We start from the raw sequence: 24117 nt of genomic DNA on the forward strand, positions 1-24117 counted from the left end.
CAGGGTAGCCTATGGCATCGTACACACCATCGATATTTCCTAAGGCACGTTGCGTCAAACTATTACGGGTAATTTTGATCTACAAGTGAACGACGACAAGTGACCAACATGGGTATTTAATCTTTACTAATATAATTTTTTTTTGTAATATTCAATTTATTCTGAATGGAAGAGTGGTAAGTAATTTTTGCTATCATCTTATATTCGCAGGGTATGAGATAAATAAGGACCGTTTTCATGAAATGTTGGCGGTTTTGCGTTCAGTTAATGAAGAAGGCCATGACTACCTCCGTAACATACCTTTCGAACAGTGGACACAAGCATACGACGGCGGCCTACGATATGGTCAAATGACCTCGAACTTGGCTAAATGCATAAATTCTATTCTAAAAGAAACGCGTCATTTACCGATAACATCGGTTATGCGAGAGACGTATTTTCATTTAGCAGCACTATTTTCGAAGCGAGCAGCGAGGTATAAAGGCGAGATGCAGGGAGGTCATGTATGGTGCGCGAATATATTGCAAGAAATTAACAAAGCAAAGGCACGGGCCAACACCATGCACACAGTGTGTCACGATCGCGACAACCTATGGTTTTGTGTGACGGAGTTTGGCAACCGAACCAAGGTATTGTTGGCGGGTAATATCGTGTACACTTGACAAATAGGACCTGCAACTGTGGGAGGTTTGACGCACTTCGTTATCCATGCGCTCATGTAATTGCAGCTTGTCAGAATCTCCGTCTAAATCTCATGAGCTATGTCGACGAAGTGTACAAAATAGAATACATGTACAAAGTGTGGAGACACGTATTCCCACCGGTCCGAGATGAACATAAATGACCGTCTGTATCGCTTGCTCCGTTTAACTTGTTACCGGATAGAGATTTGCGTCGTAAACCAAAGGGTCAACCTTGCTCAACTAGAATACGTAACAATATGGATATTCGAGAAACAACCAACCAACACAAGTTGTGCGGATGGTGTAGGAACCCAGGCCATACAACTCGATCATGTCCAAATCAGAATAGTTGATAGTTGTTGTAATAAAATTATGTTGCATTATTTACATTTTATTAAAATGATGGAAAACATTGAAAATATTTCCTTATTCAAAACAACTTTTATTTTATTACAAATATAAAAGAGTAAATTATAATTAAAATTTTAAAAACAACTTTTATTTTATTAAATGAAAGAATATAAAAAATTTTATACAAGTATATTAAAAAAATTAATGTTGGTGCTGGTCGGAATCAGTGCCACATGGGGGTCGTCGACGGTTATGCGCTGGATTCCTCCTTGGTTCAGGTTCCAGAAAGGGTTCTGGTAGCTCCGGCGGGGATTGTGGTTCATCCGGCTGGAGATCTAGTTGTGGGTGTTGGGAGGATGAGCCACCTTGATAGAATAATGACTGTAGAGGTGTTTGCATCACCCATGGCGGAGGTGTTTGAATCCCATAAGGCGATGGGGTTTGGTAAAAAGAAGGGCTCCCGACGGCCTCTCGTGCGACAACGGCCTATAGATCGGTGGTTGATTCGGAGTAATTAGGAACGAAAATGAACCGGGCTATGTATTCCAACCTACCATATGACTGGAAAAAGGAAACATATAAGGGTTAGGATATATATAAGGGCTAGGATACGCACCTGGCATAATTTGAATAGGCTGTGATATGGGTGTCGTCGGTTGAAGTGTTGGGCCCGGTGACTGTGTAGGCGCTATTGATGGGCCAGCTGATTGTATGGGCATTGTTGATGGGCCTGGGTCATTATCCCTTCTTCTTGGATTTAAAGGGCCTTGTCGTTCCCTTTGGACACGAATTTGTCGTCGCCTCTCTTCTTCGGACAATAAATATGGCTTCCCATAGATCCTAAACCATGGCATGTATTCCGGCACGCACGCTAACTCAGGAATGATGATCGGTTTCCGAGTAGGTATATAATCATACCGATTCTCTCACATTTTGATATATGCTGAGTGGAATCTCGGCCAATCCATATGCAATTACCGTAAGTCCATTTTGTACTCATCATTGAACACCTCAGGTGCCACGGGAATCGGTTTTCGGAAGCCAAATTGCCGCAATACTCGATCTGACTGGTGCATCTCCACGATAGCATAGTTGACCAATGGGACCTTCACGTACCAAACATTCGGATTTTAAAATAATTCATCTAGAATTACTGCCCGAATTGCCGGATCCTCATATGGTGTCCATTGAAACTATATGAATATAATAAAAATATTAGTTGTATACATAATACTAAATACTAAATAGTAAATATTAAATATTAAATACTAAATACGAAACGAGTATTTTATTATCTATATATATTTTATTTAAAACTTACTTGTGCTTCCGACCGTTGGTCTAATAGAAGCCGTATATCTTCAAGAGATGTAGGTATTCCAACATAACTCGCCGAATGGTTCCACCTAATTAAATAAATTTTTAGTATACAATTATATTTTAAATCTACGTAATAATTGTAAAATCTAATTTAAAATTTACCTCGTTATAAGTGAGAATGTATATGGCTGGTCCACTCGAGGACATAAAAATGGAAAGCGAAACCGTGCCCATGATTGCAGTAGTGATAGGCAACCTCCTATTTTGGCTTTGTTCAGTCGCGTCGCCCCGCACATTTCCCGATACAATGTTGCTAACACGGCACACCCCCAACTAAGTTCACCAACTGCTCTAAAATCAACGAGTTTCAGCAGCCATCTCAGATGTACGCGGTTTCGTGACAAGTCCGGCATTAGATAACCTCCGATCATCTCAAGAATGTATGCCTGAGCATATCGTATTCTTTCTAGTTCAGTCGAATCATCATCTGGCTCCGGAAATGTGTCTCGTAACCAGCCCATCTCGATCCGACCTCCGTTAATATTGTCCGAAATAGCACCCAAAAGCTCGTAACATACAGCGCCCCAATCAGCAGAATAAGCAGACCCAGTGACCGCGTACCCATCCACTGGCAATCCCAATTGTAACTTCACGTCTTCTAAAGTGATAGTACACTCTCCGCATGAAAGATAGAAAGTGTACGTCTCGGGTCTCCACCTTTCTATCAACGCACTGATTAGTTTCGGGTCCAACTTGCACCCTCGGCCTATCTTGACCACGTGCCAAAAACCCGCGTCCCGCAGTTAACCCTCTATCAACGGTGAAGGAGGACCAGACATATTACAAATATAGCATTGCAACACCCGATCTACAGACTGTTATAAAAAATTATAAAATTAAAATTAAAATTGCATAAATGAAAAAAAAATATAAAATTGTATTGAAAAATTAATTAAAATTACATAAATTAAAAAAATATTAAATACTATTGAAATATTAAAATTATCACTTACCATTGTCATTTGATCGACGGAGATGTGTTTATTATCGAGACGAATTAATTCCCTTTCCATTGCAAAAATTTAATTTAAAATACAACTAATTCAAAAAAAAATTTTAAATAGAGGTTTTTTGCAAAAATTAAAGAGAGCTTTGAAAAAATTTGAGAGAATATGAGAGAATTTTTAGAAGAATTTGAGAGAATTTGGATAGGAGGACTTTTTTGTGTAAAAAATCAAGGGGAAGGGGGGTTTTATAGTTTTTTTTTACCGTTGGGGGCCCAACGGTCAAATTTTTGACTGTTTGAAAAACACGAGAAAGTGCGTCCCTGAGGAAGCGCTTTGTCCACATCAGCACAAATCGCGTCCTCAGGGAAGCTTTTTCTACTGATGTGGACAAAGCGCTTCCTCAGGGACGCGCTTTACTGGCAAATACCCTGACTTCGCGCTGACGTGGACGTGATTTCTCTGTTATCAGCCTATTCCAGTAAATAATTAAAAAATCGACCCATTTCTGTAAAAAAAAGTTGGAAATGGGTCTTTATTGGTAAAATACCCCTATTTTTACTAGTAAATTCTGATTTCTTAATAAAAATGACAAAATACAATTGGAATTTTAAAGAGAAACCTTGAATAATAAACGTACATATATTTTCGTAAAAAAAAAAAGAACGTATATATATGGCTTTTTTTTTTTACACAAAACGTATATATATCGCTGTAACCTGCAGGAGAGGGATCATTTGTGAGGAGTGAGTTTTGGCAAGAAAATTCATCCTCTTCCGGAAGACCATAAACGTATATATAGCTGCCACGACGAAGGGTCTCTCCACGACTACCATGTTAGCCGGCGGCTTATATAATCGAAGGGGGTAAGCTTCAGTTCTTTCTGTACAGTAGAAGCAAATATGCATGCTCCATGTATGGTTTAAACCAACTCAAAATGAACCAACACTTCCTAACAATCCTAGAAAAATGCATTAATCTCAGCCATCTTAAACAACTCCAATCTTTCATCATCTCTCAAGGCCACTCCCACACCCAATTCTACATCTTCAAATTAGTTCGCTTTTGCACACTCAAGATTTTCAACTTTTACTATGCTCGCTTACTGTTTGATCATCTTCCTTCTCCCAATATATACTTATACACTGCCATGATTACTGCTTATGCCTCTAACCCCAACCACCATACTTCCGCTTTTGTTCTTTACCGTCACATGCTTCGCAAAGGCAAGCCGGCACCCAACAATTTTATTTTCCCTCATGTCTTGAAATCAGCTCCTGAGGTTTTGGAGTCTAATGGCACGAAACTGGTTCATACCCAGATTTTAAAATCGGGTTTTGGACAATACCCAGTTGTTCAAACGGCTCTGGTTGATTCCTATTCGAGGACGGGTTCGTGCATTGGGATTGCAAGGGACGTGTTCGATGAAATGTCTGACAGAAATCTTGTGTCTTGGACTGCTATGGTTTCTGGGTATATGAGAGTAGGGGATGTTGGAAAGGCTGTTTCGCTTTTCGAGCAGATGCCCAATAGGGATATTCCTTCTTGGAATGCTGTTATTGCAGGGTGCACGCAAAATGGATTCTTTTCTGAGGCTATTTCAGTGTTGAGAAAGATGGTAATGGTGGGAACAGGAGAAGGGAATAGGCCTAATCAGGTTACAGTTGTTTGCAGTTTATCGGCTTGTGGAAACACTGGGATGTTTCAGCTTGGCAAATCAATCCATGGTTACGTTTATAGAAATGGTATTGATAATGATTGTTTCATAGCTAATGCTTTAATAGATATGTATGGGAAATGTGGGAGCTTAGATACAGCAAGAAGGGTTTTTGAAATGAGTTCCAAGAAAAACTTGACATCTTGGAACTCTATAATCAATTGTTTTGCACTACATGGACAAAGTGAGAATGCAATTAGTTTGTTTGAGGAGATGATCAATTGTGGTTTTGAGGATATTAAACCTGATGCAGTTACCTTTATCAGTCTGTTGAATGCTTGTACACATGGAGGATTGGTTGAAAAAGGCCGTGCTTATTTTGAGTTGATGACTAGTAGTTACAATATCGAACCTAGGATTGATCATTATGGTTGTTTAATCGATCTTCTTGGTAGAGCAGGAAATTTTGAGGAAGCAATGGAAGTCATTAATTGTATGAAGATGAAACCTGATGAGGTTGTTTGGGGCTCATTGTTAAATGGATGTAAAATATACGGTCGCCTGGATTTGGCAGAGTTTGCAGTAAAGAAACTTATCGAAATCGACCCGAACAATGGAGGTTATGGCTCTATGTTGGCAAATTTATATGGAGCATTAGGGAAATGGGATGAGGTACGCAAATTTAGGAAGAAGTTGAAGGAACAGAGTGCTTATAAGACCCCAGGTTGCAGTTGGATCGAAGTTGACGGAAAAGTTCATCAATTCTATTCTGTTGATAAGATGCATCCTAGAACTGATGAGATCTATGGCATTTTGGAAAGCATGGTTGCTTTTTCCTAAAGCTCGGTAAAAGTACAATGAAGGCTATTATATTAGGAGTTATATTGCATTTTATCTTATTTACTCAAAAAATGGATAAATTAATCTTTGTAAATAAGATTAAAGAGCAAATTGCTCTTTTCATTTAAAAAAAATCTATTGCTACTTATAAAAATTAACATGGTTGACGGGATAACTAGACAATTATATATGATATGCACCTTGTCTCATTCCAGCATACAATACCAGTTTTTTAACAACAGAAACAATTGAAATTTTTAATATAAAGGTGAGTTTACACTTTGATCTAATGTATAAAAATTAATTTTTTTTTTAATATACTTCTAATCTAACAACCTCCGAGATATTTTTACTCTAAAGCTAATAGTATTTTTGTTCACATCACTCTAGAATCCATGTGCAAAATAACAATTTTGATTATAGAAAACTATTGTTTCATGTATTTTTGTTTGACACTTAAATTTGATGCTTATTCAAATAAGCTAACAAAAATTTGACTCTCTAAAGAATATCAAAATAAATGAAAAATTTTTTTAAAAAAAATGAATAATTCGTATCTAGACTTGATCATGGATTGGATTGATATAAAATTTTATGTTCGTTTTTTAGACTCGGTTTAAAATTCTGTCTAAACTCGACCCAGATTAAAAATACTAAATTGAGTCCAACTCAACTTGCCAGTATTAATTTTTTTAGATTATTTTTTATATAAAAACGAATTTTTAAAAATATAATATATCAAATACATTAAAAATATTAAAATAAATGTTTATGACAAACTGAAAATACATTAAAAAATCTTTATACTTAAATAACATTAAAATAGTTGCAACTTAACAAATAAATACCTCTAAAATAATAGTAAAATTAACAATAACAATAAAACAGTAGAAATATAATAGTAAAATGGTAGTAAAACAACAATAAAAATAGCAGTAAAATAACAGCAAAACAATTGCTTTGGGTCGAGCTTGGGCTAAAAAATTCTACTCGAGACCTAATCTGTTTAAAAAATAGGTCTTATTTTTTGTTTGAACCTATTTTTCGAACTTATACTTTTTACCAAATCCTCCTATTTTTTAATTGAAACCTGTACCGATGTCCCAACTTATGATTAGTTGTACCTATATCCCTTTTGACTGTTGGCATGTCAACATCCTTGGATTAATGGGGCATTAAGTTTTCAATTGATGTGGAACAAATATGTTACCTCAAAGTCAATGGAGGTGAAAGTTCCAACAACAACTCAATTGGTAATCATGAATGAAAAGAAGGTACCAGCATTTATGTTATCTCAATTTTTCTTTATTTTTGAAGTATTTATATTTTCAACACATTAAGATTTGTGTATGAAATTTATAGAAAAAAAGTTGGAAAAAAATAAATACACTTATTAAATATATATATATCCATATCAAATACTTATCTCAAAATTTACATCTGGATAGAATTCATGAAAGCCTTTCAATATCCAAGAAAGATAATATTTGAATATATGCAAACTTCTTAAAATAAATATTAAAATTTTACTTTTAATCCTTGTACTATATTTAAATCATCAATTTAGTTTCTATATTTTTTAAATTTAAAATTTCAATCTTAACTTAAATAATAACAGTTAAAATTATTAGGTCAAATTCCGCTGTTAGTCTTATATAAAAAGTAAGTTTTAAATTTTTTCTTTATTCTCAAATTATGCTTTTTAATATTGAAATTTGAGTAAGCAGTTTACTAAACTTCCATAGCATCAGCCATTAACATGTTAATTGTTAGAAAAATATACTTGAGAAACAGTTTTGTTACACAGTAAAATTTTAAAACTTTTCATAAAACTGGATTTTAGTTGTGTTATCTATAGTAATAAATTTTACTAAATTTAGTATATATATTTCCGAGCTAGAGAGATTTTTCCAATCTTGGATCTAGAATACAAATTCTTTTAACTTTCAACTAAATAATCTTTTTCGCTATTCTCAAGCCATAGAATGAGATTTATTCCAAGAACCAAGCACATGATCAAAACCTAGACTTCTCAATGAAAAAAGTCGACTTTCTTTAGGGAAAATTCAAAATAAAAATAATTCAATCTATTAAATTTGAAGCATAATTGCTAAGGAATAGACAATTATAACCTCGCAAAATTGAAGCAGAAGTACTCACAAAAAAATAGAATTTATTTAAGTTCCAGGAAATGTCCCAAATAATTTTTCACTAAAATTCGACAAAGCATTCTAGTATATGTGAATCTTTTCCAACAACCCCTTAATCCCTATATATAGCAAAAAAATCACAAGAGCTCTAGAATATGAACAGGGAAAATAATATTTCAATAGAAAACTAAAGTCTTGGTAAAACTCCAACAGGATGGGCTGCACAAACAGGGAATCTCTCAGTAAAGTGTCCCCCATCCCCATGCTCATTAACTAGGCTCTTTAATTTCATGTATCATGTACAATTATACATGCAGTCCACTTTTAAATTAAATTAAAACAAGTCCATATAATTATTCATTCTAATAACTAATTTTTTTCTAAAATATTAATTAATTAATTAAAAATTAAATTAAATTATTTTTTAACTAAATTCTAATTTTGTCAGTCACGATGATTTTATCGTATTAGAAGCTATGAGTAAATAAATTTAATTATCCTATTCAGCGTAACTGAGATGACTAATTAATCTTAATTTCTCACTTTGAGCTCCATTATTCAATTTAATAATAATCTAAATAAATTAAATTAATTTCTAAGTCATCTTTTGTTATTTTGTGAAATTGCATTTATTATAGCTACTAATTTAGGCAATATATTTCTCATTCATCGTTTTCATCTATTTGTCAAACTTTTTCTTAATTTGCAATCCTTTCAAAATCATATTGAGCTGGAAAATGGACTAATCTAACACATATATAATTAGAGATCAAATAATTTGTAATTAAATTATTACTCTTTGTCTTTTAATTATAAATTATTTAGTCATGAAATCAATCTACTAAAAGTATCATGATTGAACTCCCATTATATATCATTACGAAATGGACTTAGATTTATGCTTTTGTCCACTAACCTTGTCATCTGTGTTACTCTCATAGAATATCATTGATCTTTTTATGTTAAATTAGTGCACCTAATTAGATCTTATTTTATCTCATAATCACCATTCCATTTTCCAAGATGAAAAAGATCATTATTAATAGATAGTAATAATCATTCATCCCTAACGAATAACTTGTGGCCATATTCATTTTCCATAATTCATGCAATGCTAGTGGGAGGATATTATTTACTTTTTAACCTAGCTATGAATTCCACTATTCTAAATGAAGTCATACCGTACATAAGTCATATTCCTAATATATCAATTTTTGGCTCCGATACCAAGAGAGCATTGACTTTCAATATATCAAAGTACATGAGTTATGTACACATAGTCAGTCACTTAGTTAGGATTTAGGTAAATCACACCATAAACATAACAAGTGAATAAATCCATAAACAGATCTAAGATAAATTTTATTTTTAGGAGTCAACTGTTTCGATACTCAAGACAATGTATCTCCCAAATTTAAACTTATAAATGACATAATAGTCCCTATGAATAAACTATTCATTTTTATTCTTATGTATTATGAACAATTTAGATTATCTCCTAATATAAGTTGTCTTCTCCCATCTTAATTATTTCCTTATGATGCAACTTAATATTAGTTAAAACTTATGTAATCAATGAGCGAATATTTGCTTATTCATTTTACTTTTCATGCAAAAATTATTGAGGACTATCATACAAAGATGAAATAATTTAATTGAATGGAAATTTATTTATTCAATTAGTTCAAAAATTACAAGTAGAATGAGAAAATCACTGCACTAAGGGAAAATATCCTAACAATATTCTACTTGCTCTAGTGAAATAAATGAGACATATTTTGCATACACATGCCCTTTACAGGTTTCTCAAAACTCCTAACCACTAGAGTATTGGTAAAAAGATTCGTAAGGTTGTCCTCGGATGCAATTTTGACTAAATCTACTATTTCACCTACTACCATCTCTCGTATAATATGATATTTGCAATCAATGTGTCCTATTATGATTTCTTTTTCCCTTATTATTAGCTATTGTGCAACGTTATCACAATACATTGTAATAGCTTCTTCCATACTAAAAATGACCTCAAGATCTGTTAAGAAAATTTGAAGCCAGACTGTTTCTTTCATTACGTCAGAAGCAGCCACATATTTGGTCTCTATAGTGGAATCAATAGTACAAGTCTGCTTAAACTTCTCAACACTATGGCTCCACGACCTAGAAAAAAAAAACACACTTCGATGTTGATTTCCTCAAGTCTCTACTCGCCTACAAGTCGGAGTCCATATATCCAAAGGGCGTTAGATCCCTTCTAGAATATACAAGCATATGATCTCTTGTTCTTCGTAAATACTTGAATATATGCTTAATTGCTTGACAATGTCTAGGTTTAGTATTTGCCTAATATTGACTCTCCATTCTTACTACAAAATAGAGATTTTTAAATGGGATGATGTTACATTCGGTACATGTTCTTTTATAAAATATCCAATGTGGTACCTCAATTATCAATATGTATTTTATTATAGTACATGTACTTTCATGAAATTTCTAATGTGGTATTTTGGTGTTAACACTATTAGTGAATTGGTAAACCAACAAATAAAAATTTAACACGTAGAATTTATATTCAAATCAAGTCTACATTATCTGAAAAACTAAATAAAACTTACATAAAAGTATTTGTACTTGATTCCCATGCCAAATCATCATCAGTATCTCATTTTTTTCGATTTAGTCAAATTGTATTTCAATCCTCCAACTTTTTAAAATATACAACTTGGTCATTTTTCTACATTTTCACATTTGCAACTTTCTACATCGAGTTCCATCTCCAATACCAATTTAATCCCTGATTCAACTCATTTTCCTCAAAATTTCATTGTATCTGCTCCTGGAATAGTACCAGATGTGATACCAAAAATTTTGAAGCGTTGCAGTACGGTTGAGCAAAAGGATTCAATGTATTCTAAAACCTTGGAATGAGTTTTGGGAAGGACAAGATTATGGATGATAGTTACAACGTACCAGATTCGTGTTCTCCATCCTGGTGGCTGACGCCTAATGCTGTAGCTTGGCGTCCATAATATGGCTTGGCTTTTGTCAAATGTTTATATGTTAGTTCTAATGTAGTGGAGCTTTATGCTTATTTGCTTGTAATGTTTTAAAAATCAATGAAAGTTTTGTTAAATATAAATAAAACTTATCATAAGTGCTTAAAAATTAGACTTAATGCATATTTTAGTTCTTGACGTATATCGTTTTTTTTTTTTTACTTTGGTTCTTAAAGTTTTTGATCCCTAATATTATCAAGTGTTTTCAATTCAGTCCCTAATGTTATCAAATGTTTTTAGTTTATTCTTTTAGATGTAAAAAAAAAGGGTCATCCAATGATATGTTGTCATGTATCGTACAATGACATAACTATGGCATCATCATAAAACCTTAAAAATATTTAAAAATTACTAAAAATTATAAAGAATTAGGAAAATTTATTAAAATTATTTAAAATAGAAAAAATATAAACAATTATATAATCACAAAAAAATTTACACAAAAGTATTAAAATTATTTAAAAATTGTGAAATTTATTAAAATTATTAAAAATAGAAAAAATATAAAATTACAAAAATTATATAAAAATATAAAAGTACTAAAATTTTTTAAAAATATCAGAGATTTTAGTATTATTTTAAAAATTTTTCCTCCTTATTTTTAATATTTTTAGTTGGATTTGAATTCTTTGAGGAAGAAAAAGCTGAAAATCAAGAGAAAAAAATCTGATTTGTTATTTTTCTATTGAAAATGAATAAGGATAACGTAAAATCACAATTCCATACTATTCTTTTTCATATTTAAAGTACAATCAAAATCTTATATATATAATTACAACAAATCAAAATATTTCTAATGACAAACTGTTGCTCACTAAATCCATAGATTCATGGCAGATCATCATCATATATCAACCAAATCATGTTTCTTTTTTATATTTACAAATTGAAATAATTAAAGGGAAAACATTCATTAATTATATGGAATGCCCAACTACAAGCAACCTTAATCACTTAAATCTGTCCCTTAATTACATATATCTTCCTTCAAATATCCAATCCAACCAATGTCTTACTGTCATCCAATCCTTCACCTAATTAGCCTTTTAACATTAAAAGATGAAAAGATTGAAGAAAGGTTTCACATCTCCCATACTCAATTACAAGTTAAACCAAAAACACTCAAGAAATGTGACAATTAAACTACATTTTTTGTGACCAACAATAACCTAAGATTCAGCTTTAAAACTCAGATCATTTCAATGAAGTGGGGGCTCTAATGTTCTTGTTTCTTGCATTTCTTTAATATTTTGTTTGAATGGAGACTGAGGATGCATTGGAGTGTGTATTTATGGAAATAAATGTTGGGTTTTTCTATTATGAATGGATATAGAATATATGCGATTGGTTTAAAAGATAGGATTCGATAAACAAGTGTTTGATAAGAATTTTAATTGTTGTTTTATATAAATTAAGACAATTTTTTTTTTTGAAAACATGGAAATAATTCGCAATATTCTATTTTCATTTCATTAATAAATATCTCTCATCAATTAATTAGGAAAAAAAATCTTAATATTGAGAAAGAAAATCGATTTTAGACCCAATAGAGTAATTAGATTGAAAATAAAATTATTACTTTTAATTCTCTTTGGGGATAGAGTGTAATTACATTATAATTTTCTATATTATGTTTAATAGTATAAATTTTAATTACGCAACTATATAGTTTTAAATTAAAAAAGAATATTAATTATTATAAAAATTATCCATAATGTTTGAGAAAAAAATTTCAAACAAGTAAAAAAAAAAAGAAAAGCTAAATACCAAATCATATGAAATATATTAGTCGAAGAAAGTATTTGACAAGACGATTGCTAATAAAATTAACAAGAAAAATAAACATGCTATGTAATTTTGTTTAATTACTCTAACATTCTATATTTGTCGGATTATTTCCTTTTTAACATTAAACATATTCTCCTTACTATCGATACTCAAGTATAAATAGTTAATAACAAACACAATGCAATTTAGTAAATTTAGTGTAATTAATTTACAATAAATATTATTTAATTATTTTGAACAATGCATGAAAATTTATTTTTTAATAAAAAAATTAAATTAGTAAAACATCATATAATTATTCCTTAAAAATTAAAATATATATTCTAAGATTAAAATATCATCATTATATAAAAGAAACTTTTTAAACTTAAATAATATATTGGTATATTTGGAAAGCAGTATGATAATTAAATTTAAGTGTAATTGCATTTAATTTAATGATATTTACTTAACAAATATGGCTAAACTACCTATTTAGTCATCTAAGTTTACCCGTGTTCCTATTTTGGCCACCCATTTAAATATTTTATTATTTTGTCACTCAAGTTAGATAAATTGTCAATTTTAGTCACTCCTATTAAATAAGTTGTAAATTTTAGTTACTTTACCGTTAAATGACTTTACTCACTAGACAGAATGTTGAAGTGATAATCTTTTGACCGGTATAATAATAAATTTAGCCCTTAACATTTTGAATATTCTGTCAATTTAGTCTTAATTCTAAAAAAAATTAACAAATTTAACTCTCAATATTCACACATTTTTTCAATTTAGTCAAAATTTTAAAAATTCAAAATAAAAAATTGAAAAGATATATTATTTAAATACATAAAAATATAAAATATATATATAATTCTTAACTTGAAAATTTGAAATGTATATTTAATTGAATAACAATGATTTTTTTTTAAAATTCTTATGTTTTCAGATAACAAATAAAACATCCTTTCTTTTGTTTAAGCCCAAAACTTTCAATTAACTTAAACTCATTTTAAGTTTTTAAAATTATAATGTTTTTGAATTTTTAGATTTTAGACTAATCTATTAAAATGTACAAAATGTTAAGGGATAAATTTGTTATTATACCAATAAAAAGATTACCACATCAATATTTTGTTAGTGACTAAAGATAAGACATTTAATAGTAGAGTGATTAAAATATAAAAAATTGACTTGAATAACTAAAATAGAAACGCTAATAAACTCGAGTGACTAAATAAATGTTTAACCTAAAAATAATTACATTATTAGGTGATTTTTTAATAAAAGTTAAAAGTTTTTAGGCAAGCTAGCCCAACCTCTGAGAAGACCCAAACATTAAACAAGACAAGGACAGCATCAAGCTGCCTGCTTATGGTTGACCCTTTGAACCCCACGCGCTCATATTGGGAAGTAGGGCCAATAATCCAGCTTTTCTTTTTGGCATCCTTTAACCTTGCACTTTGGAACCTATTGCTTATGTTCTGCCACACTCTCATGGCTCTTTTTTTTTTTTGTTCCCACCAGAGAAGCTAGAAGAAAAGGAAAAGAAAACCCAAATACCAATAGTGTTTTTTGACATTGGTTTATTTTGATAAATACTTAGATTAGATACCTTTCTCCCATTGTAACGCTTTTTTCTTTCTAAAACTACAGCCTTTGGTAAGTTTCAAACACTCAACCTTTGGTAAATTTCTTCCCTTTATTGATAATGTAATGTTTTTTTATGTTAGTGCAAAGGAAATGTTTTGCTTTGAACATTTTTTGTTAGGCTGAAATTTTGGGGGTTTGGGGTTTTGAAGTTATGGTCTTTGAGTGCAGATATATGATCTGTGGGATGTTAGAAAGCAAAGAAAAGAGTTGGGTTTTGGAACATAACCATTTGAAGATGTCTTGGTTTCACCATTATCATCAAATCAAGCAAAAAGATGGCTACTTTCAATACCCATCTCCTCTTCCTCCACCCCCTTATACTCCTACTGGTTTTCATAAAGATTCAAGCCCTTCACCACCATCATCATCATCTGGTTCTAGAATCAGTCCAGCACTTCTTTTCATTATAGTAATCTTGGCTGTCTTGTTTTTCATCTCTGGTCTTTTACATCTACTTGTTAGATTCCTTACAAAGCATCCACCTTCATCCACATCTTCACAATCTAATAGATACCCTGAAATCTCCACTTCTGATGCTCTCCAAAGACAGCTTCAACAACTCTTTCACCTCCATGATTCTGGGTTAGATCAAGCTTTCATTGATGCTTTACCTGTTTTCCACTACAAAGAAATTGTTGGTTTGAAAGAGCCTTTTGATTGTGCTGTTTGTTTGTGTGAATTTTCAGAGAAAGATAAGCTTAGATTGCTTCCCATGTGTAGCCATGCTTTCCATATCAATTGTATTGACACTTGGCTTTTGTCAAACTCAACATGCCCTCTTTGTAGGGGCACACTTTTCACTCCTGGGTTTTCAATGGAGAACCCAATGTTTGAATTTGATGAGATAAGGGAAGATGAAGGACTCCATGGTCAAAAAACAATGGAAATAGAAGAAATTGTTGTTGACAAAGGGGTGTTGCCTGTGAGACTAGGCAAATTCAAGAGGCTAGATGGTCAACCAAGGGAATCATTAGGTGAAACAAGTAGCAGCAATTTGGATGCAAGAAGGTGTTTTTCAATGGGTTCATATCAGTATGTGCTTGGTGCTTCAGATCTTAGGGTCACCCTCTCTTATGATAAACGCCATGGATGTGATTTTAAGCCATCAGTAGAAGGGAAAAAGATTAGCAGTGCAAGTAAAGGAGAGAGCTTTTCAGTTTCTAAGATATGGCTTTGGTCTAAGAAAGGCAAATTGTCAACTTCTTCTTCAGATGAACAAATGGGTATGCCTTCTTCTCTTAGTACAGAACTACCACCATGGTTGGTGAAAACACAAGAAAAATGAAATGTAATTTCTCTTAATAGTATCTGGTTTTAGACATTGTTTAATTAGATCATGCTTGTTATATGTGCTTTTGCTTAGCTCCTCTGAAATTTTTTGATGTGCTAATTCTAATATCATGATTAGTTTACAATGATGATTTGCTCTTTGTAACTTGAATGGAATGACGGGATAGAATTCATGAACGTAATCCCATGTTACTCTAACTTGTTTCTCATATTATTTAGAGGGTCTTTGAGGGTCATACCGCTATAATCATGTCTGAAAATATGCCCGACATAAGTGTCGGGTAAATACGATATTACGGCCGTTTTCGGCTCAGTCGTAACTGAAAAACACTTGTGCAACTGCAATTTTGAATTCTTCCCGTCTGTGTAGTGTGAAAATTGTGTAGGTTATTTCATAGGTTAATTTTGGTAAATGTACCATATAGGCCCTGTATTGGGAGTTGGATTGCATTTTGTCCCATTTACTAAAAAAAATTGGCATATTAGTCCTTATACGTTAGAACAAAGAGCAAACTGATCATTTTTGTTAAAAATTTCATCCATTTCTACTATTAAAAATTAGTGTCACTAACTGAATAATCAAATAGTTATACAAGGCATGCCATGTGTACCTCATGTTGACGTATAGAATTAGTTTTTAACAGTAGAAATGAATGAAATTTTAATAGAATGACCAGTTTATTCTTTGATCTGATGTACAGAGTTTAATTTGTCTATTTTTTAAATTGAGGCAAAATGCAAATTGACTCGTAATATAAAGGCGTGCATGATACTTTTACCATGAATTTTGTTATAGTAAAATTGTATGATTAAGGGTGAGAAGGTTCTAATTTTACCATTTGTAGATCATGCCATCTTTCATTGTTTCTCTCTGTTGTCTGTCCCGTGTTATGTTACTCGAATTCGGGTATATTCAAAACATATCGTTACGCACATGTTCGAATATAAATAAGACATGGGTATTTCGAAAAAAAATGAAGAGTACTAGTTTCAAGTTTGAAGCATGGGGGGTGTCCCCTAACTTGTAGGAATCATAGATCTACTTCAAGGCGCAAACTTTTCATTCAATGTTTACTGTTTTTATGGCAAGACAGCCAATTTGATGGTTGGATTGATTATTTGCAATCAATTTCAACACTCCTATAAAAAGAAAAAGAAATCATGTTAGTGCTTTTGCTTTTTTTCTTGGGCTTTTGATGTGGCGCTTCAGTTTTTTTTCCCCTTTGTCCCCTTTTCTTTTTCTTTTTGAAAACTAAATATCAAATTCTATAACTTTAAGGATAATGTGCACTCAATCTGTTGTTTCTAAAGAGTGATCTTTGGCTTTGGAAGTGGGCAATGGATGGTGGGATCCATGAAAGCTCCCCCTTTTTTTTCTTTCGTTCTTTGCTTAGAAGATGAATATCCGTGTCAATATCGGTATTCGCTTCGAATCCAAATAGATAAAAATGATCACGAAAATTCTTATAATAGAACTCAGATTGCATTTTACCTTTTTTATCTAAAAAGTAAGTAATTTAGTTTTTATATATTAGTTTTTATACAATAACATTATTTCGAAACCAAAGCCTCGAAAAAAAAAACCTTTAAAGGAAGAAAATAAGTTAATACATAGAAATATTTATACCAAGTATACCATCCCAACTTCTAATGTAGACGCATGAGGAATGTTTAAAGCATAAGTTGGCTCTCTGGAGTTTCTTCTCAAGAAATCATATCCATAATTTATCACTATTCTCTTCATCAAATTTGATCCTTTCTTTGCTCTTACATATGAATGCCCCAATATGAATGCCATACCTGATTCCCTAGCTTCCATCAGTTCCCGCAATTCCTCTCTCGCCTCATTGTCGATCCGGGGACTTTCTGGGACCACAAACCTCACCCTCTTCCTTGGCTTCTCGGGGGACTTTGCGCTTACTATTTCGGATGAATCTTCATGATCATCACCACCATCTGCACAAATTGACACACCTTGTGAATTCGATGATGATGTCCCAATAACTGTCATTTTCTCATCGTTCTCCATTCTGGTAATATGTTCGGGCCGTTCTGACCGGATGAATTCCGCAATGCTGCAAGCGAGGTCTTTCTCGAATTCAATATCATCTTTGTGAATATCTCGATATCCATACCGTGCAATACACCGATAAAGCCTATACCCTTTTGGACCAGCTCTTCCGACTAGGAACCGTTCCCCGGGACTAACATGGGGCACTGGAACTGATTTGATGCAAAGAAACACAACTACTTGGTGGAAAGCTAGAAGGTTGGTGACAAAGTGAGAAAAAATAGCCGGGATCCCGGAAACAAGCTCAGTATGTATAAGCCCGATGCCACGAACCCGAACGATACCCAGAGTCGGACCGAGAGCAAGGAGCCAATTTATTGAGACCTTATTCTGAACATCAAACTCGTATTTCTTTAGTGTTCCATAGTGCCAAACGTACATTATGACTGAAAATATTAAAGCAAGGGCTATGGGAACCCAAGCCCCTTCAAGGAACTTCATGAGAGATGCTGAGAAATACAGTGCTTCAATGGAACCAAAGAAGAACAGAAAGAAAACAGCTAACAAGACACTTTTATGCCAGCATAACACAATAACCAGAGACATTAAGCATGTTGTAACCAACATAACTGTAATAACTGCCAAACCTGTCATATAAAAGAAGATGATTGTGTAAAAATAATTGGAATAATCAAATCGAAATTGAACCGAATTTAATAAAACCGACAATATGTACCAGAGGCATTCCCCATGCGTTTGGTGTCTCGAAAACCGATGGTTACAGCCAAGCATAAGAGCATCAAAGTCCAGTTGATCTGTGGGATGTAAATCTGGCCATGGATTTTGGATGAAGTGTGGATGATTTTGATCTTAGGGAAACAAACCCAAGCAGAACATTGTTTGATAATAGAGAATGTTCCAGTTATGATGGATTGACTTCCTACAACTGCTGCAAGTATGGCTATAACCAGAACTGGCCATCTTATTTTCTCTGAAAAACATCACCAATGGTGCCTAAACTTAGCAAATAACAACTTTGAAGATTGAAGAACATCGGTTTCGTCGAACACGTACCTGGTACCGACACGTAGAATCCGATCCTGTAGCCGGTTTCATTGATATGGTGCTTAGAAAGATAAGCAGCTTGGCCCATGTATGCAAGGATTAAAGAGGGGTAAACCACAAAGGTGAAAGCAACCTGCAGGACAAAAAATTGGATCCTTGTTAAGTCACTGCATCAAATATTACGTAGGCATTGGGAAATAACTTGAATACAGAGGAAGTAGATGGTATTCTTCATCCTCTACCTATCAGTTGTTGATCAACAATGCATTCATGCATGCAACTAAGTTATGTATCCAACTCGAGTTTTAGCTAAGTTGATTCATATAATGATTTTTAAGAAGTGGTATTCAATAGGTTTGAATTCGAAAAAGAAAAAAAAAAAACTTATGAGCCTGAAAACAACTAAAATACCTTGATAGACAACTGTGAAAAATGTCCAAGATCAGCAAACATAGCTTCTGAGCCTGAAACAATGAGAAGATGAACATTAGCACAGGAAAATGGCAATCAAGTCAACGTCAAAAGATATCGTAAAGTTCTATGATACCAAGATTTGGGTTTAACTTGACACTAGTACAGATGTTAAAAAGTTATTCCAAATATATAATTTTTTATATATACAGTATTAAATATTATATCTTCGTATCCATATTCAAATATGTGTCGTATATAATTTTTTATATATATTTAGAACATAGTATTAAATATTATATCTTCGTATCCATATTCAAATATGTGTCGGATTAGGAATGACAAAACAAAAATCTGAATTATCATGTTAAAATCCATCCCACCATTATAGTTTTTTTTTTAAAGAATTGGATTTAAAACTAAGGTGCCTAAATTATATATAAAGGGCAATATCCATCTACAATATATATGAAATGATTGGTTGAGTTGGTATCACCCTCAATCAAGTCTTAACTTTATTAGAAAATTATCAAAAACACATTTATTTAATAAAGTTAATATATACAAAGTATTTGAACTTGACAATTTTTATCTATTTAGTACTTAAACTTTTTTTTTTGGACCTAATTCATATCTAAACTTGAAAACCCTAAGTTAATTTAGTGTTTTTTTGGCTTAATGACAAGTTTGTTCACTAACGTTTACACATTTCGTCAAAATGGTCCTAATTATATTTTTGAGCTTTTTTATGCCATTAACTTTTCTTTTTTTCAAATTGTTTTTTTAACAGATTTGATGAAAGTACCGTTAAAAAAGTTAACGGGGACGATGTGGAATTTCATATGTGGAATATTTTTAATGAGATATAATTTATTACTTAAATAACTCAATAAGATAATTACATGTGGAAAATAATAAAATAAATAAATAATACATTAAATTTTAAAAATAACTCTTAATTTAAAGAAAATAAACGTAATTATCTAAAAAAAATAACTCAATAGAAAAACTTCTCAGTAAACAAACGTATGAAAGATTGAAACCTTTTGAAAGAAAAGAAAAATTAAAACCTTGAATTTATACATTAAATCTATTAGAAAAAGTGGATTGAAAAAAAAAGAATAAAGGTTGATGGCAAAAAAAAAATTCAAAAATACAATTAGGACCATTTTGACAAAATATGTAAACGTTAGTGACCAAATTTATCATTAAGCCTATTTTTTTTTAGGTACCACACTAACATGTAAAAATATGTTGATATGGCATGGAGACACGTGGAAAAAAATTAAAAATATATCACTTTTAATATTTTTACATATAAAAAATAAACTTGAACAAATGGTTGTCAAGTTTCATTTCAATATACACAATCATTTGTCCAAGTTAATTCTAGACATACTTTTTAATATGTTTTATATATTTTTAATTTTTATAACATATTATATTTTTATATTAATTACTATTTCAAAATTTAAAATATACAAAATCTAATATATATTTATAAAAATATTAAAAATATTATTTGATATTAGAATGAATTTGGACAAGTGGTTGTCTAGATATATTTTGAACTACGACAACTATTTTTTCAGATTCATTCTAAACATGTTTTTGAGTAATTTTATATATTTCTATATTTTTATAAAACATTATATTTTATATTATTATTATGAAATTAAAAATATAAAAAATTTAAAATATATAAAAATGTATAAAACATTAGATTTTATAAGATATCAATTTTTATGTATTTTTAATTTAATAAAAATATAAAGATATGATAATTTATGAAAAATGAAGAAATATATAAAATTACTAAAATAATATGAATGCTTCTAGGTTGTCTAGGTTTATTCTAGTGTCAAATAATATTTTTAATATTTTTATAAATTTTTAAATTCTTTTTAGATTTTATATATTGTAAAATTTAAAATAATAACATTAAAATTTTGAATGTTATAAAAAAATTAAAAATATATAAAAATACTAAAAAAAGTGTCTAGAATGAACTTGGACAACATTTGTCTAGGTCTACTCCCTCTGTGTAAAAAAAGTATAATTTTTTTTATATAAATTTTATATATTATTATAATTTTTTTTATTTTTTTTCACGTGTCATAATGTGAAGCTGCCCTATATCGTCATGCTATTGATTGTCAGTGCCACAGAAGCATGTGTTATTGGTGTTAGTTAGTTACCAAAAGAAAGTATCAAGTTAGACTTACAATTTTCAAATTCAAGTACCATTTAACTCTAAAAAAAAATTTTATGTAGATACCTCAATATATATTAACTATTTTATAAACCAACAATTATTTTTATATTTTAATAAATCTAGAAATATATATATACTATGTTAATCATGGGATTTGACTCCTTACATCAATAATTTAATTTTACCATTTCAATTAAAGTCATGTTTGCTTTTTATATAGATTTTTTTTTATATTACACAAATATTTTCACTCAATAATATATTTATATTTTCTTATTATCTATAATTAGATTTTGAAAAATTTATAAATAAATTTATAAAAAATAAAAAAATAATTTCCCTATTATCTATAATATATATTCATATATTTTATTTGCAATTTCTTATGTTTATAAGGTTTATAATATATATATTGTAACGCCCTGAATAATTTATTCCTATTTCTGTAAATATTTTATACAATAGTGTATTTATTTAGTGGCTAAGTGTTTCGGGTGTGTGTATGAGGTCTTGGGTTCAAGTTCTAGATTTGTTAATTTTGTTATTTTTTATCTAAGCCTTGCCTTTATTCAGTAGGCTTATATTTAATTGCCTATAAATTTATATCAGAATGAGCCTGTTGGTTTAAGTGGTAAGGGAATTCGTGTGTTGGAGGTCTTATGTTCATATCCTTGCACAAGTGTAGATGTTATTTTTGCTCGGTTATCTGAAAGAGTTTCGGTGGAATTTAAATTCTGTAGTGGGAGAGATATGGAGGATTTGTGTTAGTATTTTTTTTTCAAATTTCATTTTCTCTCTCTTTTAAGAAAATTTTGATGTGAGTTTTTCCTCTTTTCTTCTTCCTTTTGTCAATCTGAGTGATTTTCTTTTTGTGTTCCTTATGTTATACTCGGATTTGGGCATTTGTCGTGGGTTATAGGTAAGAGGACTATTCCCGTTTCAATTTTTCGTAAACTATTAGATATACTCTTTTTGTAAGTGCATTTTTGGCATAGTTTAAGGATTTGATTCCTGCGAAATTCTTGTGTAGGAGAAGGCGGTGGTGAAGGAGATTCACTTTTACAGTTTAGATCGTGTCGATATCTATCTGGTTGACGGTAGGTTTCTTGCGCTATTTTGGGATTATGAGTTGACTCGTTAAATGGTTGCTAAGTGATCAATAGGTTTCTGTTTTTTTTATGTTTCGGAGGGCTTAAGGTTGTTGTAGCATCTTAAACAAACTAGGTGTGTACCTGAAATGCAAAAAAACAAGCTTCGACGAAAGCCAAAGAACCTCACTGTCGACGCCACATGGGCGTGTACCTGGCCGTATGCAAGACACGACTGTGTGATCAATGAAGGCATGACCGTGCGCAGGGCACACCCACATGGGCACGTGGACCCATATTTCTGTAATTTTTCCTAGGGTCGCACGGGTCATTCCGATCGACTATGGGCCTACTGTAGGGTTGGTAAGGGCTAATTAAACCCTATTTTGTGTGGTATGATATTTTGATAGACTGAACTGAGTAGGATACTAAGTGTATGTCTGGCTGTACTGCAATATGTATATCTGTATCTGTATATAAGCATGCTGAGCATGTTTAATCTGTTATATCTGTATCTGATTTTCTGTATCTGTTATTGGGGTGAGATTTGTATATGAGAAGGAAGTGTTTTGTATGGCGGTCATCGCCCATATTCTGGCAGCTTGGCTGATAATACTCTAGAACGACATATTTTTATGTGTTAATTGTATATTTATTTTGAGTATGATCCTACTAATTTGGGCTATTTATGGTCTTTTATCTTTTAGGGACTAAATTGAAGGAAAAAGTAAATTTAAGGTCAAAAAGCATGAATTTAGAGATAAAGTGGGCCAACATGCGACATAAGAAAAAAGGTGGTGCCGAAAATGCAAGCATGGAAGACATAAGGACAAAAATGCAAAGAAGAGATATTTTATAAATATAAGACTCTATTTAATTTTAATTATATTAGGATAATTTTTAAATTTTATTATTTAAATTTTATTTTAGCTTTTATCTTTATCTTTAATTATCTTTAATTATCTGTATTTATATTTTAGAATTTAAGTAGGACTAGACTAGTTTCCTAGTACTATAAATAGGGGATGGAGTGACTCAAATTAGATATCATATTTTCTGTAAACACTCCCTCTCCCAAAAACATAGCCTCTGTTCCTTTGATATTTTTCAATAAAATTTCTATTTCCATTACATTTATTTCTTTTTCCCCAAAAAGCATAATTTTCGAAATTCCCCAAAAAGGATTCATGAGGCTTAGAATCCGCGCTTAGTCTTCTCAATGAATATTCATCATTTCTCTGCATTACGGGGCTAACGCTTCCGTCCATGTGACAGCCTTAATTTGACCTTAGTCGGAAAGTGGTTTCGGGACCACAAAATCGAGTCATAAAAATAATTAACCGTTATATTCTATGCTTATTGTATGTGTACATGAATGTGTGAAAGTTTCATGCTTTAATTTTGTCATTTGTATGTGAAATTTATTAAATAGGACTTATGTGAGAAAATTTTGAAATGTGATAGGTAAATTTAAAAGTGGCCTATTAATGCATGTTATAAAAGGTTGGGCTTACATGTCAAATATCCATTTTGTTTATAGTGGCCGGCCATGATGATAC

At 31.4% G+C, this 24117-nt stretch overlaps 3 protein-coding genes across 4 annotated transcripts in view; 2 read left to right on the top strand and 1 right to left on the bottom strand.

The window, feature by feature from the left end:
* The first annotated feature begins 4099 nt into the window (after positions 1–4099).
* LOC107888653 (pentatricopeptide repeat-containing protein At1g33350) lies at positions 4100–6045 on the top strand. The gene has a single exon (XM_016812822.2). It carries the CDS (start codon positions 4272–4274, stop codon positions 5853–5855), a length of 1584 nt encoding a protein of 527 aa, XP_016668311.1. The 5' UTR covers positions 4100–4271; the 3' UTR covers positions 5856–6045.
* Positions 6046–14213: 8168 nt separating this feature from the next.
* Positions 14214–15896, top strand: LOC121203100 (RING-H2 finger protein ATL46). Of its 2 annotated transcripts, XM_041077504.1 has the most exons (2): positions 14215–14487; positions 14647–15896. In XM_041077504.1, exon 2 carries the CDS (start codon positions 14651–14653, stop codon positions 15761–15763), a length of 1113 nt encoding a protein of 370 aa, XP_040933438.1. In that variant the 5' UTR covers positions 14215–14487; positions 14647–14650; the 3' UTR covers positions 15764–15896. The 2 variants fall into 2 exon arrangements, with proteins under 2 accessions (XP_040933437.1, XP_040933438.1); XM_041077503.1 differs by having other exon boundaries at positions 14214–15896.
* A 1374-nt stretch (positions 15897–17270) lies between these two features.
* Positions 17271–24117, bottom strand: part of LOC121206524 (potassium transporter 8) — a 28514-nt gene continuing 21667 nt past the window's right edge. The window contains exons 5-8 of the mRNA XM_041077502.1: positions 19256–19308; positions 18854–18977; positions 18516–18770; positions 17271–18426 (exon numbers count right to left, since the gene is read on the bottom strand). Of these exons, the coding sequence (XP_040933436.1) occupies positions 17390–18426; positions 18516–18770; positions 18854–18977; positions 19256–19308 (1469 nt within the window). The 3' untranslated portion in view covers positions 17271–17389. The remainder of the gene's footprint in view (positions 18427–18515; positions 18771–18853; positions 18978–19255; positions 19309–24117) is intronic.

The sequence above is a fragment of the Gossypium hirsutum genome, chromosome A09, assembly GCF_007990345.1.
Source record: "Gossypium hirsutum isolate 1008001.06 chromosome A09, Gossypium_hirsutum_v2.1, whole genome shotgun sequence".
In the NCBI taxonomy this organism is placed as follows: Eukaryota; Viridiplantae; Streptophyta; class Magnoliopsida; order Malvales; family Malvaceae; genus Gossypium; species Gossypium hirsutum.